Source organism: Salminus brasiliensis, chromosome 6 (assembly GCF_030463535.1).
Source record: "Salminus brasiliensis chromosome 6, fSalBra1.hap2, whole genome shotgun sequence".
Taxonomy (NCBI): domain Eukaryota; kingdom Metazoa; phylum Chordata; class Actinopteri; order Characiformes; family Bryconidae; genus Salminus; species Salminus brasiliensis.
The window spans coordinates 43,405,626-43,429,795 of record NC_132883.1 but is presented as its reverse complement, the minus strand read 5'-3'; the positions used below and the strand labels follow the sequence as shown (position 1 = coordinate 43,429,795).

The following is a 24,170-nucleotide window of genomic DNA, read 5'->3' as shown; positions in this document are numbered from 1 at the left end:
ATTAGGATGCATTATACTTAATAGCTTAATAGACCACTCGTCAATAGGAAACTATTACACCGTCCTCGAGTTTCGTGGTATTGCCATCAGTATTACTCAATGTCTGCTGTATGTGTGTATTCGTTTTTGCACATTTTCAGGACGAAAATATCCAGACTCGGACAGAACACCAGAGAAAAACAGGGCTGGCCGATAAGATCATCAAAACAGCCATGACTTTTACATATTACATATACTACAGCTACTACCATACACTATATGTCCAAAAGTATAAGGACGCCTCTTTTAAGCGCATACACACAGCTTGTCTAGTCCCTGTAGTAAGAAGTACTGCCAACAGAATGGGCACTGGGGACTGAAGGGGTATAAAGCCCCCCAGTATTGAGCTGTGGAGCAGTGGAAGAACTGCTGTGTTCTCAGGAATGATGGTTGGTGCTTCATCCAGTACTTCTGGGATGAGTTGGGGATGAGGAGGGGTGGTGATCATCATCATCCGACATCCTTATTATTCACATAATCAGCACCGAAACATCATCCCGAGCCTACAGCGTCTCCCAGGATCGAGCGAATAGCCCTGAGTGAGTGCTGCTCCATGTCAGCTCCAAATACTGGAATTAAGTAATGACACAGCTAGCTGCCCTTTCCAGCACTTTCCACATCTTCCGTGCCCCGCTTGGCTCTCTGGGAGGTTAGCGGCGCTTAATGAGGCGATTAGCCACTGAGCTGTGCCCTCTAAAGGTGGAGACTGTTTAAATAAGCAGGTGCCAGCATAAACAAGCACATCGCTGCTTTTGTTGTAGCGTGATTAAGTTTAATGCCTGATGGCTGCGGAGCAGGCCGTAAACATCTGAAGCAGGCTAGCTAAGAGGCTAATCATGACCCAAGTGGGGATAGAGCATTAGCGTGAGTGTATGTGTGAGTTGGACAGAGAAAGAGAGAGAGTGAGAGAGAGAGAGATTAGCGAGAGTAAACAGAAGACAGGGAGGGAGTGAGAGTGTTATTGATGTGTTGTGAAAGACTCTCTCGCCCTCTCTCTCGCCCTCTCTCTCTCGCCGTATGTTTTCAGTGAAGGTTGCTCATTTTTTCCAGGTCATTTGTGTGATGTGATCGGGGTCCCTGGAGCCTCTGAGCTAATGGGCAGAGGAATGTGTGTGTGGTCATTAGAGCGTTGCCAGGTTTTGACCGTGAATCAAATATACAGTTTCCAAGTTGGCAAAGGCCGGTGTACACAAACACACACTCGCACCTTAACCCCGGGAACGCCAGACCTGTCTCTAAGCATGCGCTCTGACTCGGACTTCAGGCGGATCATTCAATGGAAACTATGAGGATGAAATATACGCTACGTGTCCAAATGTTGCAGCCACTGCTGACACAGATGTGCAAATGCACACATACACACACACATACTGGTCTAGTCCCAGTAGTAGAAAATAGCACCGAAATGAACCTGTTACCAGGCTGGAGACAGCAGTGAGTGTGCAGGTGTCCCAAAACTTGTGACCATGTAGCGTATGAAGCTTTGCAGTGGTCAAAGTGCTCTCATCACCTGCTCCTCACCTGCACACTGACCCTAATGATGAGTGTCTCTCCATACAACACCCGTAATGATGAGCCTCCTCACGGGGAGTGTGTGTGTGTGTGTGTGATAGTGTTAAGCACAACCAGATGAGAGAGGGTAGGACCACTCCCAAATTCCAGCATTGGTGCAGGATTGGTGAAGGAGAGGGGCTCCTTCCCACACACACACACACACACACACACAGTATGGCATCTCTCACCTGTGTCACCTGTGGCTATGGAAGGGGTTAATCTGTCTACATATGGTCTTCTCCATCTGTCTGTCCTGTCTATTCAGTTTATATATATATATATATATATATATATTCATCCACCCATTCTCCACCCTTCTATCTATTCACTGCTGGCATCCATCCATCCAGTCATTTCGCCTTCCCCATCTATCCATCCACGTATCTACGTATATCCATCCTTAAATCTATTCTGTGCTTCCATCCACCCACATCCATCCAGTAATGTCCTCCTCCTCCATCTATTTAATGCCTCTATCCATCCATCCACATCCACCCATAGTATTTTTCTACTCTTCAATTAATTCTATGCTTATATCCATCCATAATCGACTCCTTTAACCCTCTTAATCTATATATCATTATCTTCATCCATCCGTTCATCCACCCCTGCGCTCCTCCGCTGGTTTCCCTCTCTCTCCCTCTCTGAGCTGAGCTGCTGACAGCAGTGGTAGCAGTGTGCTGCTGAGCGAAGGCGAGGAGGCTGATTTTTCCACATGTGTTCGGCAGAGGGAGGGGAAAGTCTGAGCTGCTGGACTGGAGCTTCATTCAGAGAGGAGAGGAGCAGAGGCCCCTCTTTCCTCTTCCCCTCTGCATCCATTCATCTCTACTAATCCCTCTTCAGCGCTCTCTTACACACGCTGGTCACTTTCACTCTGGCAAGTGCTGCACAGGGAATGAGCCGCTTAGCTCAGCAGCTCCGTTAGCGAACACGTGTGTCAGTGTGTGTGTGTGTGTGTGTGTGTGTGTGTGTACATTTGCGGCTTCCCCTCCTGCCCTGTAGCTCTCAGCACTCTGCCAGGGAAGAGGGAAAGCGCTCCAAAGCTTTATTAACAACAGAGGTTTTACACAAGAGCATAGAGAAAGAGAGAGTGACGGGAGAGAGAGAGAGAGAGAGAGAGAGAGAGAGAGAGAGAGAGAGAGAGAGAAGAGATGTACAAGACTTCACAGCTCTGGAGTGGAGTGACTGTCTAACTGCCTGCTTGTCAAGAGACTACGGAGATCATAAGTTCAAATGCCATCAACACCACTAACAGCCCTGCATGACCAGGAGTCTGAGAATAGGAAGGCCTCCCCCATGTGCTGGGGGGAGGTTCTAACCTGCAGATGGGAATAAACAGATTAAGGGGGCGGAGCCACAGACTGAACGTCTCCTCATGTAGGTTTTGAAGGAGTGCTAGGCTAATAGCCGCAGACCCGTGACCTCACTGATTCTAATCAGACGTGAAGGGTTGAGCCTTATGCAACCTCCCACCTTTCGCGGCATGCTCCAGCCTGGGTTATTTGGCAGCTGTCATGACATCATTCTCACCGGCCTATCAGATCGCAGCGGCTTGCGTAATCTCACATCAGGGCGATTCCCCGCTGCCCGGTGGCATTCGCTCATAATGCTCATAATTGAACGCTGACTCTCCGCTCCGTCTGTCCTTATGGAATTGACCCGGTCCGGCGTCCACAGAACTGCTTCACCTCCAGCTATGGGTCACGGCTCTGCTGATTGCTGAGCGTGAGTGTAATGTTGAGCGTATGGGAGGCTGCTGTCGAGCTGAATCACTCAGGGGGGCTGTGTGTGTGTGTGTGTGTGTGTGTGTATGGCAGAGGTCAGTGGATCAGTATGAGAAGTGAGATTAGAAGGAACAGCCCACCCGTCTGCTGTGGGTCCAGAATGAGGGGAAAGAACATCATTCAGTGCAGCCCAGTTCCTTCTTCTCTAAAGTTTCTACTGTGGAGATAGGAGGTTTGGTCCTGACACTAGCTACACTTCCATCAACCATTACTCTCTCTCTCTGTCTTTCTCTCTATGTCTCTAACTCATGCAGTCTCTCTCTATTACCCTCCATGTCTTGCTTCCTCTCTCTCTCCTGCTTCCTCTCTCTTTCTCTCTCTCTTTCTCACACACACACACACACACACACACACACACATTCTTTTCCTCTATCTCTTTCTATCTCCACCCCTATTTTCTCTCTCTCCTTCTCTTGCTTTCTCTCTCTCACATTCGGACCCTCTGTCCCTCTCCACCTCTCACTTTCTCACTGTCTCTCTCACATTCGGACCCTCTGTCCATCTCCACCTCTCCCTTTATCACTGTCTCTCTGACATTCGGACCCTCTGTCCCTCTCCACCTCTCCCTTTCTCACTGTCTCTCTGACATTCGGACCCTCTGTCCCTCTCCACCTCTCCCTTTCTCACTGTCTCTCTCACATTCGGACCCTCTGTCCCTCTCCACCTCTCCCTTCCTCACTGTCTCTCTGACATTCGGACCCTCTGTCCCTCTCCACCTCTCCCTTTATCACTATCTCTCTGACATTCGGACCCTCTGTCCCTCTCCACCTCTCCCTTTCTCACTGTCTCTCTCACATTCGGACCCTCTGTCCCTCTCCACCTCTCCCTTTCTCACTGTCTCACTCACATTCGGACCCTCTGTCCCTCTCCACCTCTCCCTTTCTCACTGTCTCTCTCACATTCGGACCCTCTGTCCCTCTCCACCTCTCCCTTTCTCACTGTCTCTCTCACATTCGGACCCTCTGTCCCTCTCCACCTCTCCCTTTATCACTGTCTCTCTGACATTCGGACCCTCTGTCCCTCTCCACCTCTCCCTTTATCACTGTCTCTCTGACATTCGGACCCTCTGTCCCTCTCCACCTCTCCCTTTCTCACTGTCTCTCTGACATTCGGACCCTCTGTCCCTCTCCACCTCTCCCTTTCTCACTGTCTCTCTGACATTCGGACCCTCTGTCCCTCTCCACCTCTCCCTTTCTCACTGTCTCTCTCACATTCGGACCCTCTGTCCCTCTCCACCTCTCCCTTCCTCACTGTCTCTCTGACATTCGGACCCTCTGTCCCTCTCCACCTCTCCCTTTATCACTATCTCTCTGACATTCGGACCCTCTGTCCCTCTCCACCTCTCCCTTTCTCACTGTCTCTCTCACATTCGGACCCTCTGTCCCTCTCCACCTCTCCCTTTCTCACTGTCTCACTCACATTCGGACCCTCTGTCCCTCTCCACCTCTCCCTTTCTCACTGTCTCTCTCACATTCGGACCCTCTGTCCCTCTCCACCTCTCCCTTTCTCACTGTCTCTCTCACATTCGGACCCTCTGTCCCTCTCCACCTCTCCCTTTATCACTGTCTCTCTGACATTCGGACCCTCTGTCCCTCTCCACCTCTCCCTTTCTCACTGTCTCTCTGACATTCGGACCCTCTGTCCCTCTCCACCTCTCCCTTTCTCACTGTCTCTCTGACATTCGGACCCTCTGTCCCTCTCCACCTCTCCCTTTCTCACTGTCTCTCTTACATTCGGACCCTCTGTCCCTCTCCACCTCTCCCTTTATCATTGTCTCTCTCAAATTCGGACCCTCTGTCCCTCTCCACCTCTCCCTTTCTCACTGTCTCGCTCACATTCGGACCCTCTGTCCCTCTCCACCTCTCGCTTTCTCACTGTCTCTCTGACATTCGGACCCTCTGTCCCTCTCTATCTCTCTCTCTTTCTCTCTTGCTTTCTCTCCCTTTATCTTTGAAACTTTTCATCTTCTACCATACACACACACTCTCCACCCAAACACATACACACACACCCTGTGACACACTCAGGCTGAGCTGTGGTTTCCTGGTTGCCCTGCTCTTTGGTGGTGAGTATTTTCAGACCTGTTCGCTCTAAATAAAGAGAGAGACTAAGCTGAGGCACACTGCCCAAACACACAAACACACACACACATACACACACACACACACAGACACAGGATAAATGAAGAAACTCAACCACTGCTTTTCAATCTCGCCTTCTATTCTCAGACACTCCAGCCTGCTCTGTAATTCAGCCTGCGGACTGGCAAGCCTGTCATTTGGAGAGTCTGCTCTTAGCACACACACACACACACACACATACACACACACACACACATACACACACACATACACACACACACACACAGTACTACACAGCACAGAGACTAATGAAGCTGCTAGTCTGATAAATGCATGGGCAGCAGTGGGTGAGGAGGATACGCTCTAGTGTCTGGCCAGCGAGGGCACTCTGCTGTGGGATTGATGTCCCGACTCTGCTGTAATTCATCTGAACAGCCTTTCGGTTCTTATTCCTTCCCTCCAGGATCTCCACACAGCTCCACACTGCAGCTGGGAGAGGAACTCAGTTCCACCCTTATCCCAAATGCAGCTTATCAGCCGAGACAGGTTTGGGCTGTGACGTTCAGCTCACACAGATTTCAGCACGTTAAAGCCTCGTTCACAAATGTGTGTCACTGCTTGCTGATGGAATGCGGTATACTTTGCTCCTGGGCTCCCCCTAAAGGTGGGGAGTGTAACTCACAGGTTACTCCACTCAAATTGTGCTTTGTACACACGCATTTCTGGACAAGCTGAGAGATCCATTAGCTTGATCTGAAGGTAAGGTGGACTGAGGTGCTACAGGATTTGACTGGAGAGAGCTTTGCTGAGTGTTTTCTGCTGACGTGGGATAAACAGGTGTGAGCGCATCTCCAAGCTTTATATAAGAGTCATACTTACACTCATACGCAGCAGCAGCAACAGCAGGAGAACTGCTTAAAGCCCTCACACTTAACCATGACACAAAGCAGGGCTCTGAGTCATGGTATGTGAGAGAGAGAGAGAGAGAGAGAGAGAGAGAGAGAGAGAGAGAGAGAGAGAGAGAGAGATCGACAGAAAGCAGAAGGAAGAAGAGAGAGAGAAAAAGAGATGATCAAAGGAGAGTGAGATAGATATGGTACAGAGAGAGAGAGAGAGAGAGAGAGAGAGAGAGAGAGAGAGAGAGAGATGGACAAAGAGAGAGAGAGAAAAAGAGATGGACAAAGAGAGAGAGAGATTGACAGAAGGCAGGAGAGACTGTGAGAGAGAGAGATTGACAGAAAGCAGAACATAGTAGAGAGAGAGAGAAAGAGAGAAAGAGATGGTACAGAAAGAGAGAAAGAGAGAGAGAGAGAGAGATGGGTAGAGGGAAGTGGGCGAAGAGAGAAAGATGGGGGAGAGAGAGATGGGGAGATAGGCAGATGGCAGGAGAGAGAGATCGAGAGAGACATGGGCAGAAAGCAGAAAGTAGGAGAGAGAGAGAGAGAGAGAAAGACAGAGATGGGGGAGAGATGGGCAAAGAGAGAGAGAGATGGGGAAAGAGAGATAGACAGATGGCAGGAGAGACAGTGAGAGAGAGATTGACAGAAAGCAGAACATAGTTGAGAGAGAGAGAAAGAGAGAGAGAGGTGGGGAGAGGGAGGTGGGAGAAGAGAGAGAGATGGGGGAGAGAGAGATGGGGCGAGGGAGATAGACGGATGGCAGAAGAGAGAGCGAGAGAGAAAGAGAGAGAGAGAGAGAGAGAGAGAGAACAAGAAAACACACCAGGCCTCACACTGCATGAGTCAACTGAATCAACTGAATCAAACAAACTGAATCAGTTTGGTGATGATTCTGAATCCACATCTGTACTGGAGCACAAAGTGTGAAGACAAACACACACACACACACACACACAGTTTCCTGTGGAACTCTGGGAGCTCTGAGAAGTGTGATGGTGATTCCAGTGGGCTGTCAGCTGCACTGAACCCTGAAACCCAACACCAGCCTGAATCGGTTATGTCATTTCTGAGGGATCTGGAGGACTTCACTGTATTCTTACTACATTCCTACAGGGGTCTCCTAAAGGACTTGGGGGTGGTATTGGGGGGGCGGGGTTGTGGATGTAACCATTTTAACATGAAAAGCACTTCCACTTCCAGTGGAAGCAGAGCAGCAGAGCACTGCTGTGAGGATTTGATTGCATTCAGCGACAAGAGCTTCAGTGAGGTCAGGAGGTGTCCCAATACTTTTGTCCCTTCTCAGTCACCTGAGGAACATCTGCTCTTTTGCTTTTACTACAAGATACTGGTTCAGATGAATGCATGAGCATCACACTCACGTCACTCAGCAAGAAAGAGAGAGAGAGATAGAGGGATAGAGAGAGATAGACAGAGAGAGAGAGAGAGAGAGAGAGAGAGAGAGAGAGAGAGAGAAAGAGGCCACACAAACTGAAGTTTCTGACAATGGCCAAACCTCCATCTGCTATTGATCATTAAAACCTCCACCAAGAGTAAAAGAGTGAGAAGCAAGAAAAGACTCAAACTGAGCCAAGGGAGAGAGAGATAGAGAGAGTTAGAGAGAAAGAGAGAGAGACAGGGAGGGAGAGATGTGTTCCCACAGGGGCTGGGTGTGTCCTGGCAGTTATAAAAAGCTCTGGGCTCGACACACTACTTATTATTGTGGTTTTAAAAAAGAAAGGAGAGGAAAAGATAGCAGCGCTCAGCCGGAGGAGGAAGGAGACCCACTATCAGAATCAAAGGCTGCCTCTGTCGTCTCTGCTCGCTTTACTCCTTTTTAATGGGCTTTAATTAATCTGTGCATGTGCCTGACCCGGTTTGGACCTCCTCCCAGGAACAGAACACTCCAAGCCAATCTTCACAGGCCAGATACATGCAAACCACCCCTAAAACACACACACACACACACACACACACACATACTGCTGAATGCCTGACGGAGACATCAGTGGTGTAGGCTGGACTGCAGGGCAGTATTCAATCATCATGGCTAAACTGTGAATTATAAGAAGCTCCCCGGACAAAAAAATGAACACCTTGCAATATTTAAGGTGGTTGTAACTTCAGGCTCCAGCAGATGGTGCTGCATAGATTGAGAAGAGGTGGTACAGTGTAGCGGAGTGTCTCGTTGGATGTGTGGAAAATGGGTCGCAAAGCAGAAGTGACTGCATTTGGGTGTGAAGGAAGGAGCTGAATCTGCAGATGTATGGAAGCTTACGGTCATACGGGTCTACCAGCAGTGGCAGAAATCCCACAGGTCTACAGGAAGGACCTGGCTTTTCCAAATATTCACCCCAAACAATTTGCCCCAGTAGTTTCCAATTCCCACTCATCAGCTAGAATTCCCCGTCAGACAACACTACCAGTGCTGGCAGGGTGAACGCTGGCTTGTGCTTCCCATGAGGCACATAAAGCCAGCAAACCACTGACGCAATGCAACCACACCGGACAGCTCAACCCCCCTCACAGAGAGCGAGGCCAACTACGTTTCATTGGGCTCCTGGCCACGGATGTGGCTCTGGCATCTCCAGAGATCGAACAATGCAAATGATTTACTTGGTTAATTTTGAGTGATTCATGCAGTGGCACACATAAACACATACAACAAAACACAACAGCTCTAATCAAACTATATATAGTATACTACATTCATCATACCAGCCAGAACTAATAACCACCAAAACACACACACACACACACATCTACGCTTTCCCATGGTCGCAGGTTGTGTCTGATCTGCTGCTGCTTTATTAGGTCATAAAGGCAGTACAGGCTCGTCAGAAATCTTTTTTTAATCCCACTAGACTTGACACTAATCAACAGAGGCATTCCTTATGAAATCATTCTTTCCATTCCTTCATCTCATGCCATCAATGTGATTTGTTTCCAGCAGCGGGATTCCAAAAGAGAGGAGACAAAAAGAGGAGAAGAGGAGAGAGAAGAGGAGAAGGGAAGAAGAGGAGGAGAAAAGAGAAGGAAAAGCGAAGGAGAGAGGAGAAGAAGAAAGGAGAAGAGAAGAGAGGAGAGAGGAGGAAAGAGGATAACGGAGGAGAGAGGAGGAGAGAAGTGGAGAGAAGAAGAGAGAGGATAATGGAGGAGAGATTAGGAGAGAGGAGGAGAGGGGAGGAGAGAGGATAACGGAGGAGAGAGGAGGAGAGGGGAGGAGAGAGGAGGAGAGGGGGAGGAGAGAGGGGAGGAGAGAGAGGAGGAGAGAGGAGGAGAGCGGAGGAGAGAGGATAAAGGAGGAGAGAGGGGGAGAGGGGAGGAGAGAGGAGGAGAGAGGATAAAGGAGGAGAGAGGAGGAGAGGGGAGAAGAGAGGAGGAGAGAGGATAAAGGAGGAGAGAGGGGGAGAGGGGAGGAGAGAGGATAAAGGAGGAGGGGGGAGAGGGGAGGAGAGAAGTGGAGAGATGAGGAGAGGGGAGGAGAGAGGAGGAGAGAGGATAAAGGAGGTGAGGGGGAGAGGGGAGGAGAGAGGAGGAGAGAGGATAAAGGAGGAGAGAGGAGGAGAGAGGAGAGGAGAGAGGAGGCGAGAGGAGGAGAGGGGAGGAGAGAGGAGAGAGGAGGAGATGGGAGGAGAGAGGAGGAGAGAGGAGGCGAGAGGAGGAGAGGGGAGGAGAGAGGAGGAGAGAGGAGAGGAGAGAGGAGGAGATGGGAGGAGAGAGGAGGAGAGAGGAGGAGAGAAGAGGCAAGAGGAGGAGAGAGGAGAGGAGAGGGGAGGAGATGGGAGGAGAGAGGAGGAGAGAAGAGGAGAGGGGAGGAGAGAGGAGGAGATGGGAGGAGAGAGGAGGAGAGAGGAGAGGAGAGAGGAGGAGATGGGAGGAGAGAGGAGGAGAGAAGAGGAGAGGGGAGGAGAGAGGAGGAGATGGGAGGAGAGAGGAGGAGAGAGGAGGAGAGAAAAGAGGAGAGAGGAGGAGATGGGAGGAGAGAGGAGGAGAGAGGAGAGGAGAGAAGAGGAGAGATGAGGAGAGGGGATAAAAGAGATTATTTTAGGAGGTTTTAGTTTTTATTAAAGTTAAACTTCTTTTCTTCTTGTGGCTCAATTTCTTTCTCGCAGTCCAGAAGTAATAAATCAACACTGCAGCCAGGGCAAGTCACCACACACACACACACACACACACAGGCCACACACACACACATTGGATTTGATTTTGGCTGAAAATAGGACACATGAAAGTGCACAGATATACACTACCAAGTGTCCAAATGTTTGTGGACACCTCTACTAATAAATGCATTCATCATTTTCCCAAGTTGGGGATGATGAGGTGGGGTGGTGATCATCCAACATCCTAACCTCGCTAATACTCCTGTTGCTCAATGCAATCAAATCTTCACAGCAAGTCTCCTCCAAAATCTATCAGAAAGCTTTCCTCCCTGGACAGCAGAGACAGTTACTCCAACTACAGAAGAACTCTTTTAATCAGTCAAATTCAAAAGAAACAATGAATGACTGAACAGGTGTCCCAATACTTTTGTCCATATAGTCTATAACTTTCATAGGTCTGTGAAGGCTCTGTCCGATCACGTTTCCGCTCGGCTCGGCTGCGACGGTACTGTACGCGGATGCAGCATGTGTGTGACCTTACGTGAAACCACTGAATCAAAGTACACAACACATTAGATCAGCAGTTACACCCAAAGAGCACATCCAAGCAGGGCGATGCTGCTGCCAGAGGGCCCTTTCAAATCAAACACGGCCTTACAAACATCTGCCATCGCAGCCATTAACACACAATACACTGCGTGTTGTTTTGGACTGTAGTGTTAAACATTTCCAAGACCCTCCTCCAGCTCTTTCTGCTGACTTTCACCAGCCTCTCAGTGCTGATCTTCACCCATCTTCACCTTCACCCTGTTTGGGCCAAGTTCACATTTCAATACACTTAAGTTGATGCTAAAACTCATGATTTTAAGATCAATTGTACCCCTGATCTGTCACTTCAGATTCAAATTCTCAAAATCAGAACCAAATTTTGAGGTTAGACATTGAATCAGACTGATTTTACCCCCCAAATTGCCACTTAATTTTTTAAGATATTCGACATTTGATTAGACTGATCTTACTCAGATTCGTTACTTCAGATTCCGAACTGAATTTACAGATCAGATGTTCGATCAGACCAACTTAAGTACCAGTCTGTAACTTCAGATTCGAAAGTTTACAATTTGAACCAAATGTAAATGATTTTACCCCTGTTTGTCAATTCAGATTCAAATTCTCAAAATCAGAACTGAATTTAGAGGTTAGACATTGAATCAGACTGATTTTACCCCCCAAATTGCCACTTAATTTTTTAAGACATTTGATTAGACTGATCTGACTCACTGATTTTCACAATCAGAACTGAATTTACACATCAGATGTTCGATCAGACCAACTTAAGCACCAGTCTGTAACTTCAGATTCAAATGTTTACAATTTGAACTAAATAAATGCAGATGTTAGACCTTTGATTGGATTGATTTTAAATCCACTTTGTCTTTTCCAACTAAAAGTTTTAAATCAGATCTGCATTTAAATGTTAGACTTTCGATCAGACTGATTTTATCCCCAGTTTGTCCATTTAGATTTAAATTATAACAATCAGATTTCAATTTGGTTGGAAGATAAATTAGATTGATTTTAAACCCAACTTGCTACTTCCAATGAAAAGTTTCACAATCAGAACTGGAATTAAACTGGATCAGATTCAAACGTTCACAATCAAAGGTTAGACATTTGAGCATTACTCCCAGTTTGTCAATTTAGATTCAAACTCTTATAATCAGAACCGAATTTTGAGGTTAGACATTTGATTAGACTGATTTTAGCTCCAAATTGCCACTTCATTTTCAAGACATTTAACATTTAGACCTGATTTGTTACTTAAGATTCAGATTTTCACAATCAGAACTGAATTTACAGGTCAGATCAGATCAGACCAATTTAACCACCAGTCTGTAACTTCAGATTCAAATGTTTACAATTTGAACTAAATGCAGATGTTAGACGTTCGATCAGACATATTTTACCCCCGTTTGTCAATTCAGATTCAAATTCTCACAATTAGAACTAAATTTAGAGGTTGATTAGACATTTGATTAGACTATTTTAACCCCAATTTATTACTTCCAACAAAAAAGTTCACCATCCGATCTGATTTTGGAGGTTAGACATTTGATTAGACCAAGTTTACCAGTGATATGTAATGTTAGTCATTCAATTTTTCATAATCAGACATTTGATTAGACCACGTTTCCACTGATATGTAATGTCAGTCATTCACATTTTCATAATCAGACATTTGATTAGACCAGGTTTCCACTGATATGTAATGTCAGTCATTCACATTTTCATAATCAGACCTGAATTGAGAGGTTTGATGTTTGACCATTTGCAGATGATCTGGTAGAAAGCCACGGAAAGCTGCTGCAGACCCACTGCTCACACTGGATGCTGCCCACAGTCAGACACAGTGGAATTACAGTCGAAAGACCATTCATCAGATCCGTATGTGATCTGTGACTCATATCATATTACAGTGGAGAGGTCGTCTAAGGGCTGGCTCTATCATAAACAGGCTGCAGGTTCGAGCCCTGGTGATGCCCCAGCCATCTGTGGCCAGGAGTCCAGGAGAGTAGAACTGGCCTTGCTCTCCCTGGATGTCTAGGACTGCCCTCCATCGATCTGTTACTGACTGTGTGCTGACTAAGTGGCAGTCTAATGAGAAGCTGTTCACTGGCTTCATGAGAGCCTTCAGCCTGTCAGTGCTGGTGGGCTTGTGTGATAGCGTGAGTTCTAGCCCGTTGGTGAGAACTGCAAATGACTAAATTGGGGAGAAAATGAGGAGAAATGAAAAAAGACAAATCTGATCTGATGTTTGTTTAAACGCAGCTCAGAAATAGTGCCTTACTTCAGCACTGCAGCATGAACTCATTCTCACAGCCGGGCAGAGCTCTCTACCCTCTCTGTGACACTGCCGTCCGCTCTACCCACGGCTTCAGCAGAGGGGTGTAGAGGGCAGCGCTGTTTTTAGAGGTCAGACATTTGTTTTGGTCAGAAATTCAGAGAACATGACCCACAATAGCTGGAAACACACACACACACACACACTCTCTGCATTGCCGGTTGCATGTCACTCTCCTTTCTCTCACTCTTTGTCTTTTACTCTACTTTTGCTACTTTCTTAGTTTCCATCTTCCTCTCGTGCTCTCCCTCTCTGTGTCTACTGCTTACTGTAGGTGCACTAAAGTATTGGGACACCTGCTCATTGTTCAGTGCTTCTTCTGAAATCCAGCTGATCATGCTTTTGTTGGAGTAACTGTCTCTACTAGGTTTTGGAGGAACACCCCACCTCATCCCCAGCTCCCCAACACATCCCAAAAGTACTGGCTGGAGCACCACTATCATTCCAGAGAACACAGCAGTTCTTCCACTGCTCCAATGCTTTATACCCCTCTAGCCCACGTCTGGCATTAGGTTCATGTTCATTACTATCTTCTCTAGGGGAGTCCTATTCTATTGGCAGTATTTCTCAACTTAGAAGGGGTGTCCACAAACATTTGGACTTGGAGTGTGTGCCCTGCATCCGTAGCTTTGTGTGCTGAACTTTTGAGTGCTGTAACCGGACCCTATTAGGACCCCTCAGTGTTTAGTAAAGCCAGCACTGCGTGGATTTCCTGACAGCTTTAATGCCTCGCAGAAAAATCAATGTACACATTTTCCACATCAGATATAGCTGAGGTATGAGGCCTGATGTAGCGCAGGAATAATGGAAGCTTAGGTCACCCAAGCCTCTCTGGGTCACACAGACTTCCATTACTTCATTACTGGCTACACTGGCCTCAAAAGAAGGCCTCTCTGGTAACGTGCATCACAGCATATTTAGCCCATATTTAGATTTTTCTAGCGACCGGTTTTAACAATTTTAAAGCTTGGAAAAGTCTCCTGATGCAGAAATTGTAAGTAAAACTGAATGTACAAAACATCAGATGAACAGTTTGTCGATACCACAATCCCTGTGAAAACCGGCACTGTATAAAAATGAAAGCTCTATCTATAGTTCTGCCAGGAGACCAGACCACCACCGGTTTGGTCCCACCGGATCCCCAGGGGTAGGTTCTGCCCCCAGCCTCAAAGTTCGGCAGTCTCTACCTGATGGTGGGAGACCAGGGCTGACGGCGGGGCCTACGCCAAAGACAATCAACAGTTCTAACTTGTTCCATCTCATTCATTGTCAAGATAAAACAATTTACTGCCCTCATTTCTCCAGAGTCCTCTGGTAGAACTCAATAAAAAAAAATCAATCAATTAAAAAAAAATTATTATTGAATTAATCACTTTGCTAAAAAAGTATGTAAAGATGTACATGAATTTTAGTGGATGAATAAAATAATGAATTAATAACTGGCATAGACTCAAAATCCCATCTCTTTATTTATTTATAGCTGAAAAAAGTGTGTAAGTTGGTCACTGGTAGACCTGCTTAATCTGCGTTTGAAGGCAGGCGCTGTGCCGGCGCTGTGCCGGCTTGGACCTCTGGGTTCACAGATGAATGCTTTGCCTTGAGGTGATATCGCAGGCAGAACCTGCAGAGCACAGTGCTTCTATTCACGGTTCCGTCTGGGTATTTTTTGAAGGTATATGCGCCATTAAGGGGCAGAGTAGTGCAGTTTTGTTTTCGGCTATTAATTTTTTTTTTTTTTGTGATTAATTCATTAAGATTAACAAGCTGATTTTACAGCCCTAAAATAAACAAACAAACTTTCATTCTTACAGCATACAGTATACACCATTACATCAGCCATTACATTAAAACCACCTGTCCAATACTGTGTAGGCCCCCCTGACCTGCCGAGGCATGGTCCTATGAAGGTGTCCTGTGGTATCTGGCACCAGCAGGTCCTTTCTTAAGTCCCGTAAGTTGTGAGGTGGGGCCTGCATGGATCACATCAACAATGCTGGTTCACCCACAAGACCTGCCTGATGTTTGGAGATGTTCTGACCCAGTCGTCTAGCCATCACCTTTGGTTTGGTTCTTGAGAAAGTTTGTCAGGTTCTTATAATCGTCCATTGCTCCTGCTTCAACACCTGCTCACTTGCTGCCTAATACATGCACCCCTTTGCAGGAGCCACTGGAACCAGATCATCAGTGTTAATCACTTCAACTGGCAGTGGTTTTAATGTTATGGCTGATCGTGGTGTACGGTTAGACAGATTCATACTCAACCTATTGTTGGGTAATTACTGGTGTGTTGTTGATGAGATTTTTACTGATAGGGAAATCACATGACACATGACTGACGATGTTGGCTCTTATAACAGCACGTCATCCTGGGTCTTATTTGATCTGATTTTACTCGACAGCTTTGCTCAGTTTGATGACTTAGACAGGCAGTTTGTTGGATGCCAGCTGGTCTTCATGCTAGCTCATACATTAGCTTCATAGCTCCAGAACTAATCTACATCTACAAGTCGGCACCAGACCTGCCTCTGCTGATCTACTGCAATTGGGTTAAGGGGAAAAACTGCGTAGGTTAATGTCATCTGCATCACTTTAATGCTCTTGGACTGAATATACTGTATGCTTGAATCTGCAAGCCCATGTTTTCTGCTTTGGACATTACTGTTCTGGGGCGAGGGGAGGGGGGTGGAATCAGATTCTCTGACTTGGACGACCGGGGGGGATTGAGGGGGACTGTTTATTTGGCGGTTGTTGATGGAAGGAGTGAAATGAAGTCTTGAATGTGTGCTGATAGTCGAAAGGCCTTATGTAATGTTTCACTGCTCCCAGACCTGTCAGACGTCAGTTAAATGATGAATTGAGAATGCGACTCGGTGTGTTACTTACAGTAAGTGGAGTAAGAGTTGAATGGCCATGGAGAACGCCCACCTCCCTCTCTCTCTCTCTTTCTCTCTCTCTCGCTATCCTTTTCTGGCTCTACATACTGTATTAGTATGCTTGCCTTGCTGCCTTCCATGTCAATTTTTTAGATTTTAAGATGCACTTCCCATGGAAAGCTGGCAAAAGGACAGATTTTTTCAAGTGGAATCTGTGCCACGATCCGAGCTACGGAATATGCTCCTCGTTAAAGAACCGTTCCCTTTCTGAGGACTCTCCAAAGCCAGCAAAAACTCTCCGTAAAGTCTCCATAATTGCTTTTCTTTTGGCAAACCACATGTTTTGTTTCAGCGCTTTAAGAAAAGAAAAGAAAAAAAGAGGGCATGGGTTGGGAATGATGTAAACTGAAATAGATGGCCATGGTTAGCACAGACATGAGTGCACCCACATGAACCCATGCAGTTGGGCAGCGTTTCTGCTTTTGACTCGGTAAGACACAGTGGCACAGAAAATCGGCTACGCTAAAAAAAGAGCTTGAGGGGGAAATGTGAAATCTGAGGAAACGTCCACAAGCGAGTGGATTTCTGGACAGAAGTAGAAAGAAAAAAAGCTCCTTTAGTACTTAGTCCTTATGTGGTGGGGCACTCAGGTGTACTGAGGCTGGTTAGGCGGGTGTTTTGAGGGTCACTGGTTCGAATCCAGGGACATGCTGCTTGCCATCAGCAGCCAGAGGCGAAGAGAGCACAACTGGGCGATTGGCCTTGCTCTCTCACGGGGTGGGGTGATGGCGCGTCCTCCCCACATCACTCCTAGTGTGATGTTGGTCAGCACAGGCGCCTGTCGGCTGTTGTATCGGAGCTAGGGATCTGGCGCTTTCCTCCGAGCACACTGGCTGGTTTCACATGTGACAGAGGAGACATGCCCTAGACTTCACCCTCCTAGTGTTGGGGCATGACTAGTGATATAGGGAGCTCACATGAATGAGGGTTAGGTAATCGCCCTTCCAGGCTCACAGTTATCACAGTGTCCCAATACTTTTGTCCATACTGTAAATCAACAATTAGGGCTGCCCTTCCTCCTTGATGCTTTATAAACTTCGGCAGCATTACCTCACACAGCAAATCCCACACTCTGCTACACAAATGGCCCTGAAGCGACCAGCGTGTCCCTCTGCCTTTAGGTCAGTGTGTGCTGATGTTGGTTACTGAGCGAGTGAAAAAATGCACCGGTCTCCTACCAGCTGGTGTGTCAGCACAATCCTGATGAGCGGCTCTGTGGACAGGTTGATCGACAGGGCAGGCGAGGGCTCCACCTTCAGAGAGATCAGATAACTGGCCACCTGGATCTTATAGTCCTTAAACTCCACCGCCTCGTTGATCCTGCAGGAATGAGGACCAGTGGTTAGATCAGCAACACGATGAGGCGGGGGCTCACTGACAGTGAATGGAGACTGGGGCCGGCGCTATTTATCAGAGCAGTAGTTAATGAGTAATTAACGGATGGACAGACGGACGGACGGACACACGAAATCCACCAGTTAGATGAGGTGAGAGGCTGTCTTCACAGCCTCATCCCTCGAGATGTGAGTCACGTACGAGCTTGGAATGGAAAGGGCGGAGCTCTGCAGATTCAGGAAATGTCTGATCCGCATGTCTGAGCTGCATTAGCATAAAGATGTTAATAGAAACATCAAGAAACGTCAAATTTAAGATTTAAGATTTTAGAAACAAACAGACCGTGTCCAAATAAAAGTCACTAATAAAAATGAACATAGTCACTAATACATGAATGTATCAGTTTGACTGTGTCAAAATAAAAGTCACTAATACATACACTAATACACTAATAAATAAATGTCACTAATAGAAACGAACAGACTGTGTCAAAATAAAAGTCACTAATACATACACTAATACACTAATAAATAAATACAACTAACATCGAGAAACATCAAATTTAAAACTCCAGTGTTTAGAAACAAACATGCCGTGTTCAAATAAAAGTCATCAATAAAAAATAACAAGCAGACTGTGTCAAAATAAAAGTCACTAATACATACACTAATACACTACTAAATAAATACAACTAATAAATAAATGTCACTAATAGAAACAAACAGACTGTGTCAATTTAAAAGTCACTAATATTACAAACAAACAGGCCGTGTCACAACAAACAGAAATACAGAAGCAGTAACACAAAATACCTTTACACTAAAAGCTAAAATGACTGTCTCACATTCGTCTCCCTTTTCTCTTCTTTGCTGATCCGGTCTGTGGCTTGTGGTCTAATGCTGAGGTTAACACCACTGGTTAATATATACTACTACACCACTGGGACACTGGGACAAATATCTGGGGCTGGGGGATCACTGTTTTACATCCCACAATCTGTGTGTGTTGTGTGTTGCTATGTGTAGGTGTGTGAATGAGTACTGAATGATTCCCGGGCTTTTCTAAACCAGATTAGAAGAGCTGTGGCCAGTGTTAGTCTGCAGGGTAAAGCAGGCCAGCAGCTGCTCTCTCTCCTGACAGCTGATAGACGCTAAATAAATGACTGAAGCTGGTAACTCGGATGACTATGTGTGTGTGACATGGGAAGGCAGTTACAGTATGTGTGTGTGTGTGTGTGTGAGAGAGAGCGTAATATGGGAAAGAGTGTTATCAGAGCAGCTAATGACAGGGAGTATCACACAGCAGACTAAGTGGTCAGACGAAAAAGAGACTAAATGATAAGGACGTGCTCACAAGAACGCTATGTTCTGCTGTATCACCACAGGAAACACACATCACAAAGACACACACACACACACACACACACACACACACATATACACACACAAAGGTCAGGGATGGTTCACTCACAGGAGGAAGAGACCCCAGGAAAGAGTGTAACAGAGGGAAACAGTGGTCTACCTGGTTCGCAGGGGGCTGATCTGCTTGTAGTAGTTGTGCATATTATGGTAGAAGAGGCCCACAATGGTGGTCTGGGCTAGAGAGAAACCAAATAAATAAACAAATGAATAAACATAAGTGATTATAACAATGACTAAAACTCTGCTACATGCATTATACACAATATAGGTATTATTCAGGCGTGACGGTAAACACTTCCAGTAATGTATTTGTGGCTATTATACTTGATTATATATTGATTATTGATTCTACATATGTACACAGTCTACGTGTGAGTGTGAGGGTGTGTGTTGTATATGCAGTACTGTAGAACAAAAACATAAACACATATTTAACATATTTCAGCCAAATTTTCTCCCCATTTTTAGATTTTTAATCAATTATCCAACACACTTATTAGTACTCTCCCCTTATCACATTTAATGCTCTCAACAGTGGGATGTTAAGGACTGATGCGCACCTCCTTCTACACATATACAACCAGCAACCATTTTTTTACAGCCAATACCGGGTACTAGAGCTGGACAATATAGTGATATTGTATCGTATTGTGATAAATGTTGTTATTCTAATAACAGTAAGCTTGTCTAATCATATGGAGGAGACTGTTAATGCTTAATCATTAGATGAAGAGCAGCAGGTGTTGAGTATAAATCACTGTGTTCAGTACAGGAGAGGATCTGAACCGTAGTTTATAAGAGTCTGTTGTTATTGATGTATTCAGTCTGTGATCACATGTATTGATAAATATCGTGTTTCGCAAAACAAGTCTTTAAATATCGTGATGTAGTATTTTTACCATATCGCCCAGCTCTACCGGGTACCCAGTACTGATGCAGCAGCTAGCAGACGTCCAGCCTCATACTGAAGTTATGAGGGGAGAGAAAGCGCCATCTATCCTCCTGGCAACTGATGGCAGGCAACATGACTCAGGATTCGAACCAGCGATGCTCGGGTCATAGTGGCAGCACTGGACCAACATTCATTAAGTTTTTGCAAAATATAAAAATGCCCTAAAAACACCCACATATCGCTAAAAGAATTTGCCACTAGGACAAGGTGAAAAATACAGTGTAGTGACTGGCCCTACGGACGGTCTGATCACAACACACAGCTTTCTAACGGCTGCTTTCCACATCCTGAGTTGCCAAGGCTGGTCTGAAAAAGGCTCTGCCCTGCTCTTTCAGAACCGTCTGCATTTTTCTTCGTGTAGCTGTAGCGGACGGCAACATGACTTATTTCCCTTAGTTTGTAATTGGACAAAACCCGGATAATGACAGAGAACCTTCAACATCTGAATCTAATATCAGAACATCTGTATTTTGTTGGATCTGCTGCAGCAGAACTCTCAGATCAATAAGCACTAGTCCGTCAGTCTTTTCAAAGGTTAAGACTAAACATGGGGAAGCAGCGTTCAGCTGCTATGCTGCTCTTAAATGGAAGCAGGTGACTGCGAGCATTAGAGGAGCCCTGGATGCCTGCATATGTGTGTACTTTCGAGAGTGTGTGTGTGTGTGTGTGTGTTTGGGAATGTGTCAGCAGGCTGCAGAAATACACAATGAGGCTTTATTCATTATCACATCCACTTCACTAGCTCCTCTCACTGTGAGTCTAATAGAGCAGTGTGCTCACACACACCTACTACACACACACATGGGTGTGAGGAGCACTTCCACCACCCTGGAGATCCTTTTAGAGAGGACAGAACGGACTGAAACACCAGCCCTAGCAGCAGATGCTTTAAAAGCACCGTAAATTGTCAGGTGGGGCCTCCATGAGCATCAGTGAGCCTTGGGCACCCATGATTCTGACCGGTTGTCCCTTCTTGGAGCACTTGGAGCATGCCAGGAACCCTCCACAAGACCTGGCTGATGTTTTGGAGATGTTCTGACCGCTCAGTCGTCTAGCCGTCACAGTTAGTTTCTGGTTAAAGTGCCCAGATTCTTATGCTTGTCCATTTGATTGCGGTTTTAATGCTGTGGCTGATCGATGTATCAAAGGCTTGCCCAGTCGTTCAATCAACTCCAAAGCATCTCTATTAAAGCACCATAACAATGAGTGCCGTCTTTACTGTGTGTAGAAACATCTACAAAAAATCACCAGCTGCATGGAATCAGTCCTCTCCCACTAACAGAACTCAATGGCCTCCTGAAACCTTCTGGTAGGCAATTATCCAAGTAAGCGTTGGACCAATAATCTACAAACCCAAAGATTAAAACAAGAACAACTGCCCCCACACCTTCCTCACTAAGTTAATCAGAGAAACCAGAAGCCTGGGCAGGCGGAAACTCAGCCCGGTCCAACGCGTTCCCACTTTCCGAGTCTTTAAGTGGCTTATAAACCCTGAGCTGGGTTCTTAACGAACTGCTCCATGTGTCCGCAACACCCCAGCAGTGTGCGAATGCCAGTGCTGAGGTTTATGTGCTGTTCCTGATAATGGCGTTTTAATGGCTGATTAAAGCGCTGGGCTCGGAGGAAGGCGTAGCTGAAGCCGGGTGCCAAGCCAGGGGAGCTGACCCAAATCAGAGTCAAACAAACAGCAGGTTTAACATCGCCACTAATGACCCCCTCCACCGCTTTAACACTCAGCCGCTGCTCCTCTGACCAAACTGCAGGGAAAAGTTCACTTTCTCAGAAGTCAGCTCTCACATACAGGCTGGGTCCCAAAATGTGGCCTATTTGTTATACTGCTGCTGCATCTTAGGAGGTTCTACACCTAAACTGTTTGGTCCGAACCTTAAAAGGTCCCAGCCTTTATTCATTTTTTCCAGGAAAGGTTCCCCTAAAAACTGACAACAGGGCAATGTCAGACTCATGCCCTTCTAATAGAATAGCCAATAGAATAGGACTCTCTGGAGCAGATCTATTGGCACCATGCTGCCTAACGCCAGCCGTGGGCTAGAGAGGGGTATAAAGCCCCCCAGCATTGAGCTGTGGAGCAGTGGAGGAACTGTGTTCTCTGGAATGATGGATGGTGGAGCTCCATCCAATACTTTTGGAAAGAGTTGGAGAGTTGGGGATGATGAGGTGGGGTAGTGATCATCATTCAACATCCTGACCTCACTAACGCTCTTGGTGCTGCATGCAATCAAACTCTCACAGCAATGCTCCAAGAGCATTTAGAAAGCCTTCTTCCCTGGACAGTACAGACAGCTACTCCAACAAAAGCAGGATAAACTTTTTAATACCCTTGATTTCAGAAGAAACAATGAATGAGCATACTTAAATACTTATAAGTAATTGTGGACAAATGCTATTGGTTAAGCCAGCCTACATGTTAAAGTAGTGTAAAAATAAGACCATCAACTATTTGTGGAGTCTGTCAAATTATAGTGGTCCAAAACTACTAATTCCTCTTTATCTTCTGCTTTTCTCTCGACCCATATCTCTCTCTCTCACACATACACACACACACACACACACAAACACACACACACAGATTCCTGTGTATTAATGCCAATGAGTGAAATAGCTAAGTGAAGCTCTCAGCGGTATTTGATTGGCAGGTGCAATCAGAGCTGATTACAGTGTTACGTTCCAGCCGAGCTGATCACGCTCACTCACTCACTCACTCTCTCTCACAAACACACACACACACACACACACACACACACACATACACACTCTCACAACACACACATGTTCTTATGAAAACACTCAGCCTTGTGTCTGTGTGGGTGGGTACTGTGTGTTCACTCACTCTGCATGGCAAAGGCCTCTCCTGGTACTGAGATGTAGTTCTTGCCCTGTGTGGGGAAGCGGTAGGCAGACAGATCGTAGTTTTGAGGGATCTTCGTCAGAGAGTAATCTACGAACAGAGGAGGGTGAAAATAGCGTCTTATCAAAACCGGGTCTTATCAAAATCAGCAGGGAGAGAGAGAGGAAGTGAGAGAGAGCAAGAGAGAGAGAGCGTGTTCTCACTGCAGCTCTGTGTCCAGATTGAGGGAATTATTACTGTATAAAGTAACAGAGGCAGTAAAACTGTGTTCCACACTGTTATGGTTAAACTGTGCCGATTAATCTGCAGGTCACGTGCATATGCACGTGCAATTATACTGCTATTGTTTATTTATGTTACATTTGATTCACATTCTGTATGGACAGATTTTAATGTCATATTGTTCAGTATGGTTCTATGGCAACAACCAAGAGTGGCAAATAGAGTATCCATACTTTTGACTTCTACTGTGCATCATTAAGCACTACAGTAACTGGATTCATTTTCCCACAGGAGGTCATGTAATAACATTTGACTGGCTGATTTGGCTGGTTTGTGATGAAGTACATCCGCAATTTCTCATAATTCTCACAGGACAGCCAGTATAGTGAGGTGGACCAGACCTGCTATCACTGAGGAAGCTCCAGGTCCAGTCAAAGATACATCACTCAGTACTTCTGGGTAAAGTACTTTATTAGTACTCACTTAAAATCATCAGATACAACTAATCCAGTCACGTCAACCAGAGTGAATAGAGGATATAATAGTATAGTGTAGTATTTGTATAGCTGTGTGTGTGTGTGTGTGTGTGTGTGTGTGTGTGTACCAACCTGCAACATAACTCTTTCCACCAATAGTGACAGGCATGTCTGGGTTAGACTGGAGTTTGGACACCATATGCACCATGACTTTGTCCACTGTGTCTATGAGACCACTGACCACCGGAGTCCACTGCTCACATACACACATAGACACACACAGAGAACAGCATAGTGTTGCTTCTTATGGACGACTCACAAACACTCACCCAGTCACACACACTAACATTAGATCCCAGATAACATGCCCATTTAGAGCCTGTAGAAGACCAGAAAGGTGCCCACCAGGATCCCACCAGGGTCCGTGATGGGACCAGGAGGGGTTAATCATGGGCCCCATCTGGGTTGTACACTGCACATGGGGCCTAGATCGGACACATGTAAGAATAGACTGAGGCCATTTGGGAACCAAGCAACAACCCATGTACAAACCCATTTAGATCCCAAGTCAACCTGGAACCCACCTAGCCCACGGCCCACCCA

General features: G+C 46.2%; 1 protein-coding gene across 1 annotated transcript in view; it reads right to left on the bottom strand.

Moving 5' to 3' along the window:
• Positions 1 to 24,170, bottom strand: part of adgrd1 (adhesion G protein-coupled receptor D1) — a 65,238-nt gene that overhangs the window by 24,849 nt on the left and 16,219 nt on the right. The window contains exons 7-10 of the mRNA XM_072682504.1: positions 23,700 to 23,820; positions 22,852 to 22,959; positions 19,152 to 19,227; positions 17,474 to 17,615 (exon numbers count right to left, since the gene is read on the bottom strand). Of these exons, the coding sequence (XP_072538605.1) occupies positions 17,474 to 17,615; positions 19,152 to 19,227; positions 22,852 to 22,959; positions 23,700 to 23,820 (447 nt within the window). The remainder of the gene's footprint in view (positions 1 to 17,473; positions 17,616 to 19,151; positions 19,228 to 22,851; positions 22,960 to 23,699; positions 23,821 to 24,170) is intronic.